This window comes from Lytechinus variegatus, chromosome 1, assembly GCF_018143015.1.
Source record: "Lytechinus variegatus isolate NC3 chromosome 1, Lvar_3.0, whole genome shotgun sequence".
NCBI classification, from domain to species: Eukaryota; Metazoa; Echinodermata; class Echinoidea; order Temnopleuroida; family Toxopneustidae; genus Lytechinus; species Lytechinus variegatus.
Genome location: NC_054740.1, coordinates 89,683,336 through 89,697,074, shown reverse-complemented (window position 1 = coordinate 89,697,074; position 13,739 = coordinate 89,683,336). Strand labels below are relative to the sequence as shown.

Genomic DNA, 13,739 nt, shown 5'->3' with positions numbered 1-13,739 from the left:
ATTTTCTGTCACTTAAAATAAAGAATCTTGTTGAAAAATGTCCTGTATAATTATGTTGCAATGCTATCTTTAGTTTTGATTGGAAAACAAAACAAAATCTTATCTATGGTAACATCGGAGTTGGAATATAATTTGTCTAAAATGTAACAATTTTTGGCTCTTAATGTAAGATCGGCTTTCTACATACAGTAAGTTGGGATTTTGTTACAAATGATACCATTACTCAAAAGGAGTTTATAAATGTGATATCTCCATTTCTTATTTGGATGAATTCAATTCCAAAAAGACTTGGGATAGAGAATCTGCAGAGGTTAAGAGGTTGCTTCCAATACAAAACACCCTTGAAATGGGTCACATTCATATGTAAATGTTAGGACATTTAAACAGAACTTCACATAACACACACAATTAATACTAAAATTAAAATACCAAATTTTACATAAATTTTACAAATTTATACATATGGGCAATTCCACAGGTTGGTCCAAATCATGTAACGTTAGTAACCGACACATTCCAAAGATTTGCCAGGAGCATAACAGAATTTCCCAAGTTTTGTTTTTATACAAAGGATAGTCAGACTGTGTACTTTGTTGTGATAAGGAGATGTTTAGTTCCTATCAATAATAATGGAGTTACAGCTCCAAGTATGAGTCAAGGTGTCTCCAAATGTAACGTGAGTAACCGTGGAATAGCCCATATGATATCAAACTGGATTTCAATTTCTAAAATACTAAAATTTCCCGAAATGAAGTGCATTAAAACTGCTCCATTGCCCCAATTCCTACACATTTCTTGTCAAGGCATGTAACATGATCATTAATAGGGCTGTAGTATACATACCATTGCAGGTAAATCCATCACTGTCTAGATCAAAACCAGGATTACACTTGCAACTGTACGATCCAACTTCATTGATACAAATCTGAGAACACTGATCAGTCTGATCTGTACACTCATTAATGTCTGATCAAAACAAGAATATAAGGTTTGAGTATTTAAAAAAAAAAGGTGGACATAATAAAAAAAAAAGAAAATCATCATTGGAGTCATTATAAGACCAAGAATACCAGATGTATAAAGGAATTAACTTTATTAATGTAAAATACTTCATATCACAAATTATGCAACAAAGAATAAATGGATGTTTCAGCCTGTGGGAACATTAGAATAATTCTAAGATTTGACATTCCTGGGGTCCGTAACACAAAGGTTAGCAATTGATCGTACACAATCAATCTGATTACTATTAATGAAGGATCGATAGATACCATATATACGTATAGGAATCAAACAATCATTTCATACATGTACGTCTACGATAATTGCTAAGCTTTGTGGTACGGAGCCCTGGTTACGTTTTCTGATTACTCTTATTGAAGGATCGATAGATACCATATCTATGTACAGGAATCAAACAATCATTTCATACTTTATGTTATGTCATGCTTTAAGTGTTGTTCATTGTTATGCATGATTGAGTAATTTTTTATAGTACACCCCCCCCCCCTAATTTTTTTCCAGATTACACTAACTGTATATAGAAGTAGAAAACCTTTCAGTTAATCTTAAAGAGGAATGAAATCTTTGGAACAAATAGGCTTGTGTAGAAACAGAAAAATCAAAGAATAAGAATAAAGAAAGTTTGAGAAAAATCGGACAAATAATGAGAAAGTTATGAGCATTTGAATATTGCAATCACTAATGCTATGGAGATCCTCCCATTGGCAATGCGACAAGGATGTGTGATGTCACTGATGAACAACTTTCCCTTTGGTGGACTATAAAACACCCTCAAAATGTCTTTTTGCTTTTTCTCATGATGATACAAAATCTCTATCCGTGATGTATTCTTAAAAAATATGTATGACATGCCCTCATGTAGAAAGAACACATGATCTATGGATAGATGTGATAAAAGAGGCAATTCAAGTGAAATATATACTAAAGTAATGGGGAGAGTTGTTCACAAGTGACATCACACATCTTTGTCGCATTGCCAATTTGCTATCTCCATAGCACTAGTGATCGCAATATTCAAATGCTCATAACTTTCTCATTATTTGTCCGATTTTTTAAAAACTTTTGTTGATCTGTTTCTTTGATTTTTCTGTTCTCACAAAAGCTATCTTGTTCCAAGGGTTTCATTCTCCTTTAAGTAGAAACATATATCCATTCTAAACACAAATCTGACACAATATGATTATGATGAATCTTAACACTAACCTTGACACGATGATGCTGGAGGTGAACCTGAGAACCCGTCATCACAAGTACATACGTAGCTACCTACTGTGTTATTACACGTTGAATTAGCTCCACAATCATTAGCTGTTACACATTCATTAATGTCTGTAAGAGATTAGAAATATATTCAATTAGCATAGGAACGGAATTTCTTCCTTGTTGAAAACACTTAGGATATTGTAATGTGTACAGTGTATGCATGAAAAAAATGGTTTCTTTTTCAAGAATTGCATTTATGAAAGATTGAAATTAGCATTAGAATTTCTCAATTCATTGCCCAAATTCAATCAATTTCACTCTGACTCTAATTAATACTGAAAATATGAAATTTTATTAAAATATGTCAAATATAAGGCCCATTTTTTGTTCCTTTCTTACGCACAAGTTTTGTCATAATTGATAATGTTACATACCATTGCAGGTGATTCCGTCTCCATCTAACACGTAACCAGTCGTACATGAACAGTCATATGATCCAGGGTTATTGGTACAGTTCTGGGTACAATTATTGGTATGGTCTGCACTGCATTCATCAATGTCTGCAAACAAGAAATTAAAGAATAAAAAAAAGTATGTGTTATATGCTTGCAAATTACTTTGTGTAACTGAAATTAAATTGTCAGCTATTGCAATTGCTGGTATCAAGTAATAGGCTTAATACATGTACATAAACCATCTGGGTCTTCTAGACAATATCAAAACTAGTATATTTGTAAATAAAATGACATTGGCAGACACTTGGTAGGTGTCATTACCGTCTCAAAATCAATTTTAAGTATAAATCCAATGCACTTTCTATATAGCTTTGCAAATTCCCATGAGTTGATTCGTATGTATGCTTGATTAAATAGGATGCTCACAAAATAGATTGAAGAGATGAACAGGAAAATAAGAAAGATGAAATAACGATGATGGTATTACCTAGACATGATGGAGGTGTACCATAATATCCAGTAGCACATGAACATTCATAGCTACCAGGAATATTATTACAGTCTGTATTGCTTCCACATATATCAACCGTTTGACATTCATCATTATCTGTATGAACAAATAAACAAAGTAATTATCTTCAATATGGTAAATATGCTTTGGGGCACATCCATGAAATAATCAACCTTTTTGTACATCAGACCCCCATTTTTCTAAATTGTTTCCTCACTTTATCAAATACTCTAAGCCAAGTTAATTTCAAGCAATACAATTCATACAAAGTAGAAAACGGAGGCAAATTACATGATGAAGGTCTCACGTACAGTGTAAAGTGTCATATGTACATAATGGAGTTGCTCATTTAACAATAAAAGAAACTAAAAAAGAAAGACATGACTTGTATGTATTAAATCTTAATGATTCTGAATAGACTACAATACTGAATAGTTACATCTATTTCCATCTATTCTAATACTAATCCTACAAATTCACTTTCTGCTTTTTTCCATCAGTGGATACATGCAATAAGATGTTTCTTTCTTTTTGGATTTGAATATTTAGAGTTAGACATCAGATAAACTTAATCTCACTTGGCTAAAGCACATTGTCTCCATTTGTCTTATATTAATGAATATGGGTAAAATATTGTGAATGATAACAAATCAATAAAAGTAAATAATATTGATAATATGTAATATTCATATACCAACTTTCTCATACATATTATTTGGATGACTAAAAGGAAATACAAATATCCTTTGCATAACTGGGGGGTGTTTCACAAAGATTTAAGTATGACTTAGGTCGCACTTAAATGTCGACGCGTACAAGATATGCAACGCGCAATCTTATTGATCAATACGCAGTAGTGCGCGTCCTCTTGGCATGATCTGACCAATGCTGTCATGCCTTTTATACTGCGCGCAACTAGGCATTTAAGTGCGACTCTAAGTCATACTTAAATCTTTGTGAAACACCCCCCTGGTTTCAAAATCCTTGAAACCGAAGTACATGTCTGTGAAATATTTTTAAGTCATGTCAAATGGGAATGATATTACTTACCATCACAAATTATACCATCACCAGTGAATCCATCATTACAAACACATGTAAAGCTCCCAATGCTATTTGTACAATTGGAGTACTCGCTGCATACGTTGGCTTCACATTCATCCAGATCTACATGAACAAACAGAAAAAAAACCACATATTGATACTGGCATTGCTCTTTCAGTACACAAGCACCCTATATAAACATTGCTGATAATTAAACCCAGGTTGAACCACAGCCTGAACTAGAATTTTAAACAACACTTCTATAGAATGCTGGCTTCATAATATTTCTTCCATATCCTGGGCAATCATGATGTCTTGATTAATTAGTCAAAATTCATATCTTTTGCATTTTCTGTTCCTTTCCATTTTACGACTCAGTTGATATTTTGACAACTTTTTGCAGCAGAATAAGATTAACTGTTATTTGGTGAATGAGTGGCACTCCATAAAAGTGTGATCAAAGTTAACCCATGTTTAACAGTTGCTATCAGAATTGCCCATATTTTTGATAAACAGAAATACCAGGACCACAGGCTAATTAATATGAGTATATGTCACTACAGCTAAACCATTGCCAAAATTTCCGTCAAATTCTAACTGTGGCAAATTGATAATAATCTTGCAATGTTTCTCGCCTAAAACAAAAATTATCAGTGGAATTCTTTGCATACTGAGCAACAGAAACATTTAATTTGCAATTAAAAGCTCAACCTACACATTACTTTGCAATGACAAAGTCATGCAAAATTTTATACTTTGGGATTGAAGGCTGCTAACTGGATGTTAACCACATATATTGGATTGAATATGATTAAATTTCCTAGGAAAATAATGTAGGAAAGAAGCATCTCTATGTTACTTTGAGAAATGTTTCTCATTCTCACCCTATTCATACAATGTGAGACCCATGCATTAATATTCATACTTTGAATGATCAGTTTTTCTACACGTGATCATTTGAGAAGACTCACTCACCTACACACGTCTGATTGGTGCTATCAAGGAAAGTATATCCTTGTTCACACTTGCATGAGTAGCTGCCAACCGTATTGATGCACACTGAAAGTTCTGGACATATGGTCATGTCTGCACACTCATTCAGATCTACAAAGAGAGACGTCAAATTGCAGAGAAACTTAGGAATAGAATATTATCAAAAATTTGTTTGAAAGGCAGATCAGTATCAAGAAGAAAGAGAGAGAGACTATGGAAGAGACAGGGCAATGTTTACATGTTATTCAACATCATGGCCCATATTCTGAAGTCGGGTTTAACTTAAACTCAGGTTTGAAGTTGTGGTTTAAGTATGGAAAGCCAAAAGTATCAAAATTTTTATTAAGTTTTATGTTTCTTAGAGTTTACTGTGCTCTTTCCTGATTCATCGATGGTAAAGACAATCATCTATTCATACTTCCTACACAATTATGAATTATTTGAGAGCTGAATGAACTGAGGGTATGATATCTCTACTGTAGTGATTATGTAACAATTGGCTTTCCATACTTAAACCACAACTTTAAACCTGAATTTAAGTTAAACCCGACTTCAGAATACGGGCCATTGTCTCAGACTACAAGGCGACACAGAGTAAGGTCATGATCAAAGGGTCAAACTTACCAACATCAATTGTATTGGCATACACTCTGTTGTCAGGCTCAAGGATGTCCTTTTTGGTACCTGTCAGACCAGCTACAAAGTCCATAGCAAGATCATTCTCGGTGGTTGTGTTTGTGAACGGGATATCGACACGGAATATGACCTCAGCGACCATGCCGCCATCAAGGAGAGTCAGTGATTGAATAGAAACATCAAGGACATTGGAGAACGTTTCTGACTTCATTAGGAGAGCCATCGTCTGCAATGTCAAATCATTTTTCATATTTATTATATATTTGACCAAATCACGATACAACCATAGATGACATTATACATGGTAAAAACAAACAATACAGAATGGAGCAGTGCTACATGCTGATCAGGGGTGATAAAAGCATAATGAATAGCTGTTGCTCGGAAGCATACCACCCCCAAATGTTGCACTGCGTACAAATAACATACAAATTTAAAAAATTAATCTTGCTCAATGTTTAGCGAAATTCCTATAAAAGAATAATCAAAAGCTGATTGATGTTTGACATAAAACTGGAGATTGATTGAAAGTAATAATTAAAAATATAGTGCACTGGTCATTAATAAATACAAACTAGTGAAATAAAAAAATGATGAGCATTGTATTACTATTTTGATCTAATCTGGCAATGTGGAAATAAACACTGTAAATTAATATAAGCATATCTAATAGAATGCAATATAATTAATAATATGATAATTGGATTATTTATGATTTAAGAAGCCCAACAAAATGAAATTAAAATTTACCTTACTTCTATTCTTGTGGTAAAGAGGGATTGTGTTAGAGAAAGGAGGAAGGAAGGTAAAGAATTGAGAACAGCAGCATTCCTTACTTCAGTATTATAGAGAGAACATTTTATATTCTTTGAAACCGGCGAGAGGGTGAGAGAAAGAGAGCTTGGGTTTGAGAAGACAGATGACAAAATGTATGGAGCTCTTGATGACGGGAATTGATGAAGACATTTCGTGAGAGAGATTCACATTGAATGTGACCATGTAAACATTTTAAAACAAAGTAACAGAGCACATAATCCCTTCTTGAGGCAAGACTAGGCCAATTGAGGCGCGAGAGTCTATCTTCATAGATATGTCTCCCTTCCGCTGCTTAAGGGCCAGATATAGTCATGGTGTGGAAACAAATGTAATCTATTCTACAAGACATGGTGGAATGATTTCTCAGTGTTGGCCTTAGCCATTTTAAGTGGGGCAGAGATATTCTGTAAAAGGTGATTTCCTTATCAGTTCTAACACCAAAAAGCTTCATTCCCTCACACAAATCCATCCATACCTATGACATAAGGTCCACAATGACTAAAAAGAAATAATTACATTTAACCTATTGCATAACACTAAAGCTTCCTCCGCAAGGAAAAAAATGTCCCTTCCCAACCAACTTTATAAAAAATCTTTCTAGTTAAAGAATACACTCAGGTTAAATGGTAAAGCTAGTGGTGATCGTGGTAAATACTCACATCATTAGCAAGCCCCTGGCGATCAGCTTCATTGTTAATTGTATCAAAATGGTATTGGACAATCAAACCTTGGATGTCCACAAACCTTGTCGTCAAAAACAGAGTGGTGGTCACTAAAATAAAAAGTCAGACAGGAGAATGGTTTGAGACATGAATAGAAACTGAAATTATTTAGGTATATCATTGATAATAAACATAGTCTTTTGTAAAAATAAAATTGATTTATTTCTCAAACGTCACATACTTCAAAATTCTGAGAATATACACCAACTCATATTCTTTGCTACATAGCGAAAAGAATAATTTACTTTTTCACTGTAAATCCAAGGCAAAGTATCTTGTCAATTACATAGATATACAAATTCAACAGGAAAATAGGAATAATTCGAAGATTTGAATGTGAATTAGAAATAATTCTCTAAAAACTATCATATGATGGGTGAGAAAATCCCTGCAATCTGATTGGTTGAGTGCTATCTATGCACAAATTTTTACTGGGCTGCATGAATAAATCCATAAATCATAATGATAGCCACAACACACTTGCTATTGCGCATGAATGTCATTGTGATGTCATCGAATAAGGTTTTCATGAAACCTTGCAGTTCTATGAAACGGATGATGCACATTATCATTTTGTGGGTCGGTGGAACGGTGTGCACGCTATAACTTTGCCATTGCAATCAAAACCATGTCAAAAGTTACCTTGTATACACACCAACCACTCTAACCAGTGCTATAGAACTTACTTGAGCATACACCATTCACTCTGTAGGTACTAGGCTGGCATATGCATTCATAGCTACCCTCAAGCTCCTTGCAAACCTCAAATGCACCAGTGTTACATGGATTGGAATTCTGAGAGCACTCCAGGATATCTAGAAATAAAATGAACATGAATTAATGTATCACAACATGTCCAAGGCAGCTTTGTTACTTATATTCAGATAAAAATCTTGACTTTGGGTGATCAGAGCATATGAATATTAGTTCATTTTGATAGCTATATCGATGAAATAGATCAAAGGTACAAAAACAATCTTCTTATTTCATACATCTAAACAATAACAAAAAAATACAAGTATCTTTTTATACTTCTTTTCATCCCAACAAATATGCTGAAATTCTTAGAGAAAATACAAGACCTTCTCATTACGAAAATCTCCTGTTTAAATCTCTCCGAGTAAGCCCTGGCAAACTCGGAATTGAAACATTGACTTCTCTGCAGCACCCCAAGAAACCTTATCTGTCCCCAGACCGCAGAATGCCCTCGGGTGTGATAAGGGCATAAAGGGATTGATAACCACAGAATATACAACTACTGAATTCCCACCTGAGCTGCATGGTTACTCTCCTGTAATAAAAGTTGTCTCTTTTTAATATTATAATGGAAAAGTTGTTAACAAGAATTTGTATCCCAGAATAAGCTTTAAAGCATGAAAATTGGATTGGAAATAGATGAAATATTACTCAAGAATCCTTTAAACACAGACATTATCAACTTGCATTGTGAAGGGAGTAGCCAAAATATGTTGTTTACACAATAGCAATCGCCCATCACTGACCTTGGCTGTGGTTTTTAGTTTTACCGCAAGACTGGCTTGAATTTCTGGACATCATTATTCGTTTTCTTGTTAGTTATTTCATCTTCATTTTATAAATAAGACTTCTTAAATTGATAGCTACCCCAGATATAACTTTGAATTTCTGAAAAGGACCGAGTATAAGCCAAGATATGTTATATTCAGTGTATATATCTCTCTGCTCAGCGTGCTGCCAACGCTCTTCATGTGTTCGTATCGAACGGACGCATTTTGCCTCGTTTAAATTGAAACATTGACTTCCGAGTTTCCAATGTAGACAGTCTTCAGGAACTCGGAAGTCAGTGTTTCAATCTGAAAGACAGCAAACTCATTATCATTGACTAGTCTAATTCATAGACCAGACTACTGTTCTATAAGTGTGTTTTTGGTTTCTAATGTAAATGACAGGGGTGTGAATCACTTCAAAACTATTAATTAAATGATGGAATTATGAGGTTAAGCGTGGCAATGATAATACTCCTAATAAACAATATTTCTTAAAGTATGAAAAATTAGATAGCAATAGATATTAAAGAGTATGCACTCATTATTAATTGCACAGATGGAAAGTGGAGTCGATAGTGAAACAGCTAGGAGAATGAGGAAGGAGGATCTGAGGCAGAAGGGAAGAAGAACCAGAGGGATAAGTAGATAAAGAAGAAAAAAAATCAATGAATGATGATATCAAGCTTAAGAGTATAGAAGAAAGAGGGAGAGAGGAAAGAGGAAGAGAGAGGGAGAGATGACCATGACAAAGTGATACAGGCAGGAGCAAAGAGAGGAGAGAGATGAACGACTATAAATTGCGCCAACAAATGTCTGAGTACAAGACTATCCAACCTATTAAATGGGTTTCATTGATGCGGTTAAGTGTTGCCCACAAGGGGCTAGTTGTGTTTACTTTCTTTGATAAGCTTCTTCGAGTTGGAACTCTCCCCTCTTTCAAAGGCAATGACTCAAAGTTTAAACGAGAGGTTTTCGTCATGTACAAAGATCCTGTGAAATGCAAATAATTATTTAGCGCATGCTTAGCCTATAATTGGATTGAAAGTCTAGACTAAAGCCACTTGATACGTATTTGATCACAGAATACAAACCTGTACATGATAGCCAATCCACAGCCATATAACCATCGTTACAGTTACACGTGTAATTTCCAGCGTTGTTCTGACACATGGAATTTTCATCACACATGTCCACTTGGAGATCACATTCATCCACATCTGAAAAGCAAAAATATACAAGCTAAGATAAATGTACACAGAATGGGTTTGTTAACAAATTGAGCTGTATATGACTTTAAGGACGTTCCCCAGTTATGTTTGAGCGCAGTCCTATCTTCGCATTATTTTACGCATTGCGCATTGAAGTCACAATACATGAACAGGTGAGCAATCAGCTGCAAGTATCAGCTGATTTCTCTAGACATCTCCACTCTAACAGCAAATCTTTATGTGTTATTTAACAAAGCTGAAAATAATCCATGGACCTACTTTTTAAAAGCCTCTAACTCTTCAGAAGACTTTACTTTGCAATGCTGCAAAATATGACGAATATGGCCTCGAGTTTGATCAAATGGGAAAGTGGTGAAGAATTTGTCCATACAAAGATACAAGCCTTTTGACACGTTTTTTGTTTTTTTAAAAGCATGTTTACTCAAAAGAAAAGTGCTGATAGTTTGAAAACAAGCACGTGAACCCCCAATTACTGTACTTCTTAAAATCTTTATGAAAATTTCAATTTTTTTAGATATGTTTTTGTCGTCTTCACGCCTTATTTTCAAAACTGAAGGTGCTGCTTATCATTAAAGAGCAAATGAATAGCAATGAGTGAATCCCTTGCATTAAGCATATAATTCTGCACTATCACGTGAAATTGGTGAAATTTAGACGGATTCTCACTGAGTAATAATGGTATAAACCCAAATTTGTGATCTCAATGGCTCTAAAAATACAACATTATTTTTATTTCTCGAGACCTTTGAAATGGGTAAACTTCAAAGCTCGATAGCAAAAAAAGCAAGCACATGAACCAATATTAATGTTTGCATACCGGTATTTGGAATATTTAGGTGCTAAAGTAACTTTGGTGAAAATGACATGGATTTCATTTTAAATGTGGAATGTCCTTAAATGTCCATTTTCATTGAATTAGAATAATAGCTGCATCCTAGTAACCAAAAACTGAGTACCTTTGATGTTGATTATAATTCCAATTGTTTACCACTAGGGTTATTTAAAAAATATGAAGTCCCTTGCCTCAAAATTTATTATACCCATGAATTATTCATAAGACTTTGGAGACAACCACATTGGCAGAAATATTGAGGAACAACTATGTCAACTTGCCATAACACATGAATATATGAAAAAGTCGAATTTATTAACAGCATTAAAGTCAGTGAATATTTTACCTTGGCATTCCCCATCACTAGCACGACCACCAGTTGAATCGAAATAACCCTGGTTACATGAACATGTGTAGGAGCCGTCTGTGTCTGAACACATGGAGTTGAAATCACAATCAATCGGACCATCTTCACACTCATTTATATCTGTAAATTGAGAATTATGTAAGCTCCCAATGATTATTGTCTTCTCTGATGTATTATACAGTGTAAGTATCAACTGATTGAAGTTCTATATCTACGTTTTAATTGTAATTCTTTAATAGAATCATTAAATTTCATCAATAAAAAAAAATTGTAACCTTTATAAATCACACTTCAATTCAGCAATAACTTAATATTGTTAACAAGTGAGTTAATGCCACAAATGCCATCTGCACATTACAACATTCTAAGCATTGTCTCACTTCTTGCAAGAAATCATGAAAATGATTGAACAAATCATGAAAAATGTTAGAATTCTTGCAAAATAAGTTTCCATTTTAACCATTCATTCAGGATAATTGCCTAGAAATTATGGTAATTCAAATTATGGGACATGAACGCAGCTTCAAATTTCATCACGAAAAAATAATCTACCTTTCATTGTTCACTTTACATGGTCACCAAAAACTGATGGCACTAGTGGAAATATCGGCCAAATCAGTGTACACACTGGTCAATTTCCAGCTATGACGTAGGGATCAATTTCCCTAATCACTGCTATGATTTTAATTTTAATTAAAAATTTAAATTTCATGAATAAGTAATTGAAATAGAAACTTGGATCACGATAAATACTATTAACTGTTCATGCAGTTTGTTTAATGGTTTTCAGAATCAAGATTTCACATACAGGGGGCAATATCAGATAACTGAGAAGTTATATATCTGAAAGGGGATCTGCTGCAAAATGGAATAGCTGGAACACAGAAGGGAAATAACAATGTTTATACACAAGATTAACAAAAGTGATTTTATTTATCCATCTCTCGCGCTATTGATTTGGAGAACGCAATGCCAGGGCTTACAGGGAACAACTCACTCCTTGCTCCCATCTATTATTTTAAAGCTGAGTGCTGGTGTTAACCTCAATCCTAGAAACATTGTCATGAATTACATTGATCAACTTACTTGTGCAATAGGTGCCATTTCCTTCATATCCTGCATTGCACGTACATGTGTAAGAACCATCCGTGTTGCTACACGTAGCTCGAAGATGACAGCTATCTGGATTATCCAAACACTCGTCTATGTCCACACAATCATCTGTTCCGTCACCACGGTAACCATCATTACAGATGCAGGTATACGAACCAACAAAATTCTCACACCTACTGTTTGTGCACAGGCTGGTGTCATTGCACTCGTTGACATCTACATCGGGTCATAAAAACAATAATACACTATTAGCATTTGGAGGCGCGATAGCTCAGTCGGTGGAGCGGGGGATTCGTATTCCAGTGACCCGGGTTCGATTCCCACTTGGTGCGCTAGTGCCCTTTGGTAAGGCATTAATCCTCAGTACCAGGTCCTTCGGAGAGGACCTTAAGCCGTCGGTCCTCTGGTTGCTTGCTTACAAGCATTCATGCTTTCTTTGCAGTCAGGTAAAAAACCACCACCACCACCATGTAGGATCAAGAAAATATTGAGATTACAAGACTACATCTGATGGGATGCCCTCTGTTTACCCTTGTAAACAAAGGAAGTAACATGCATTGACAGACATTGGTAGCACTCCCTCAGCTGATGGCAGATCATAGTAAGCAAATACGGTTTCCTTCAAAGCGTTGTGGCCCAGTGGATTAGTCTTCGGACTTTGAAACAGAGGGTCAGGGGTTTTGAATCCCAGCCATGGCGTAATTTCCTTCAGCAAGAAACTGATCCACAATGTGCTGCACTCAACCCAGGTGAGGTAAATGGGTACCGGTAGGAAGTAATTCCTTAAAAAGCTTTGCCGAGTAATATAGGAGCACCTTGAGCACCTAACAAGGTGGATATGTGCACAATATAAATACCCTATATTATTATTATTATTAAAATCGCTATAATAATGGAATGAAAGCCTTCCTCTTTTTTCCCGATAAGCAAATAAAAAGATGTGGTACAATAGTAAACTCACCTTCACAACTAGATCCATCACCAGTGAAACCTTGAAGACAGGTACATACATAGGATCCTATATTGTTGCTGCAATTAGCATTGGCATGACATGGCATAGAAACACATTCATTCATATCTGTGCAAAACAAGAGAAAATCCATGATAAAAGTACCCTTCTGCGACAACATATCGTCAATTTATTCATTAATATCAATTTGTAGTCTAAAAGCGAGGGGGGGGGATGCCAGAAAAATGGAGCAAAAATTATGTATCAACCTTCCCTGAAATATCAGATCAAAAACTTTTGATAGATATGACCTGCATGTG

The 13,739-nt window shown here is 34.9% G+C and overlaps 1 protein-coding gene across 4 annotated transcripts in view; it reads right to left on the bottom strand.

Moving 5' to 3' along the window:
* The window catches only part of LOC121427884, an 82,206-nt gene that overhangs the window by 15,399 nt on the left and 53,068 nt on the right, over window positions 1–13,739 (bottom strand). For 3 of the 4 annotated variants that reach the window (XM_041624460.1, XM_041624475.1, XM_041624467.1), the window contains 13 exons: window positions 13,432–13,548; window positions 12,444–12,686; window positions 11,337–11,477; window positions 10,021–10,146; window positions 8,090–8,218; window positions 7,341–7,453; window positions 5,854–6,091; window positions 5,212–5,340; window positions 4,243–4,359; window positions 3,169–3,288; window positions 2,661–2,786; window positions 2,227–2,352; window positions 844–966 (listed from right to left, as the gene is read on the bottom strand). In XM_041624460.1, the coding sequence (XP_041480394.1) occupies window positions 844–966; window positions 2,227–2,352; window positions 2,661–2,786; window positions 3,169–3,288; window positions 4,243–4,359; window positions 5,212–5,340; window positions 5,854–6,091; window positions 7,341–7,453; window positions 8,090–8,218; window positions 10,021–10,146; window positions 11,337–11,477; window positions 12,444–12,686; window positions 13,432–13,548 (1,848 nt within the window). The remainder of the gene's footprint in view (window positions 1–843; window positions 967–2,226; window positions 2,353–2,660; window positions 2,787–3,168; window positions 3,289–4,242; window positions 4,360–5,211; window positions 5,341–5,853; window positions 6,092–7,340; window positions 7,454–8,089; window positions 8,219–10,020; window positions 10,147–11,336; window positions 11,478–12,443; window positions 12,687–13,431; window positions 13,549–13,739) is intronic. The other variant, XM_041624483.1, reaches the window with a different exon arrangement.